The sequence below is a fragment of the Pinus tabuliformis genome, chromosome 5_1, assembly GCF_031772625.1.
Source record: "Pinus tabuliformis cultivar Carrire ecotype Pingquan chromosome 5_1, CPIR1, whole genome shotgun sequence".
NCBI lineage: Eukaryota > Viridiplantae > Streptophyta > Pinopsida > Pinales > Pinaceae > Pinus > Pinus tabuliformis.
The window spans coordinates 68,381,686-68,383,863 of NC_142305.1; the positions used below are offsets into that span (position 1 = coordinate 68,381,686).

A 2,178-nucleotide genomic window follows, 5' to 3' on the forward strand; every position below is an offset into this window, starting at 1 on the left:
AATTGACTTCATTTTACAAGTTTTTATCGAGTCTCATTAAAATGTTAAACATAAAATATTTCTTTTTCAAAATATATTATAATAAATATATTATTTTTATATAAATAAATATCAAAATAATTTATTTATAAATGAAAAAGAAAAATGAAAAATATTGGTATCTCCTTTATATTATGTTAGGTTTTCCTAACCAACCCAACCCAAGAAACTGATATGTCTACATATTTAGCGGGAAACAATTAGTGCTCTCATAGTACTAAAATAAGCTTCATTGACAAAATAAAATTATTAAATTTGACAATGTCGATTAGAATTTAAATTTAGACATTAGTGCGTTACAACTTAGTGTATTAGCTAAGCCCTCAAAGTCTATTAGTACATTTCAAGCTATGTAGGTTTGGTCCTTGTATAACCTCCAAAATGAGGGTGTCTAATTACCTTACTCGACTTTCAAGTAGGGACTAGGTTCGAAGGCCATGGGAGTCCAGCGAAAGGTGTGTTCGATGTCGCGACAATTTCTGTCAAAGCTGGGAAGCCAATTCCATGTGTTATCCGTTAAATCGTAGTCAAGCACCTCTATCACTCTGTGCTGATAAGAGATGGTGATTACAGATATGAAGCACACGTGAGATCCGACCCCTATGATTTCTTGCTTAACCGGACCCATCCACTTATCCATACATTCCCGGCAACGTGATGGCGGCATCTGTGCAATATCTACCCATTTAAACGACTGCGACTGTGAGTTTGAGGGGCCGTCGTCCTTAATCAGCTCCCAAACCCTAAAAACCAGCTCCTCCTCCGCACCTCCCTCGACGGGTATGATTTTGTACTCGATTAATAATAGACGCGAGCCGCAGGCAATCATCTGTGGGTCGAGGCATCCGTCGGGGAATGGTATAAAGAGCACGGGAATGGGAGCTGAAGTGCCGTTGCCGTTTCCCTCCAATGGTATGCTGAAACGCAGAATAGAGGAGTGCCAGTAACAGTGGAATGATCCGTCCCAAAAGAGAAGTTTAGTGCTGTAACTCAGAGTAGTTATATTATCCGGAAGGTATCCTGCAACAATCCATTGTTTTTGAGAAGGCTCGTAGATCTCCACTGAAAATGGATACCTAACAACCACCACTTTGTATGCAATCTCCGATAGCTCATTCTTCTTTTCATCTACCACGATGCACTGTCCGATAACGTCGGAGCGTGTAGGAAATGCCGGAATTTCGACGAACGTTTGCGTGTGAGGATTAGAGACCTTGCCAAACAGAGGGCCACTGTCTTCTGTTGGCGCGCATGCTAGAACGAGTCCTGCCCCGGGCTGTGAGGAATGGATTTTGACTCTATATGTGGAAAAGAGGCTTGGTGACCATTCCTGTACAAAAGAATGGGTGAGCAAGGATTTGATATTCCAGGTGTGTGTGACGAAGTCGAAACACATACATCGCTTTTCTGGATTTAAATCCACTACTACCAGAAGTGGCTGCTTCCGCAACCGACTTATGAAATACTTTGACAAAAGCAACTCCTTCCATCGGTTGCACACAATTCGATACCTAAACGCCACCTTGGCTGGCAGGCAAGACAATATCTCAAATTCAAGATCCTCAGGCAATTCGTTCCACCATGACAACGTGTCTGTTAATGTTTCCATTTCCATATTTTTAACCCACCCAACACACACGAACAATCCGTGCAAGTGTGAATGAAATATCTACACTTGTAACAGACACGAACAATCAGTGACACTCTGAATGAAATATCTACACTTATAAAGTGCTGCGGATAGTCGCACCCATTCAAAAACAATTATTAAAATTGTTTCCGGCATAGGCATATGACCATCCATATTTGCTAACTGATTGGGTTGACTTATTTTCATGCTATCTATCTCATTTAAATTTAAATTTATATATGTTTTGCAATTGGTTGAAGAATAGTGATTTAGATTATAAATGATGTAAGAAAAATATTAATAAATTAATTTTATTTATATTTATTAATAGAAAATCACTCTGGCATTACGTGTACATTTGTGCGCCTTTGATTTCTAATGTTAGACTATTAGAATAGTTTCAACCGAAAGACTGGTAGCGGTAGCGGTTGCTCTGGACTATCCATTGTCTGGAACACTTCTGCTACCAGAACGCTTCTGATACCAGACCGAGGGTACAACCATGCGAT

At 39.7% G+C, this 2,178-nt stretch overlaps 1 protein-coding gene across 1 annotated transcript; it reads right to left on the reverse strand.

Annotated features, from left to right (window-relative positions):
• Nucleotides 1-439: 439 nt before the first annotated feature.
• Nucleotides 440-1,654, reverse strand: LOC149163486 (F-box only protein 6-like). The gene has a single exon (XM_089429145.1). The coding sequence runs from the start codon at nt 1,652-1,654 to the stop codon at nt 440-442; it is 1,215 nt and encodes a 404-aa protein (XP_089285271.1).
• Between the last annotated feature and the right edge of the window lie 524 nt (nt 1,655-2,178).

Bases quoted from the DNA above. Each gene is read 5' to 3' on its own strand.
- LOC149163486 (XM_089429145.1), bottom strand. From the start codon at position 1,654: ATGGAAATGGAAACATTAACAGACACGTTGTCATGGTGGAACGAATTG.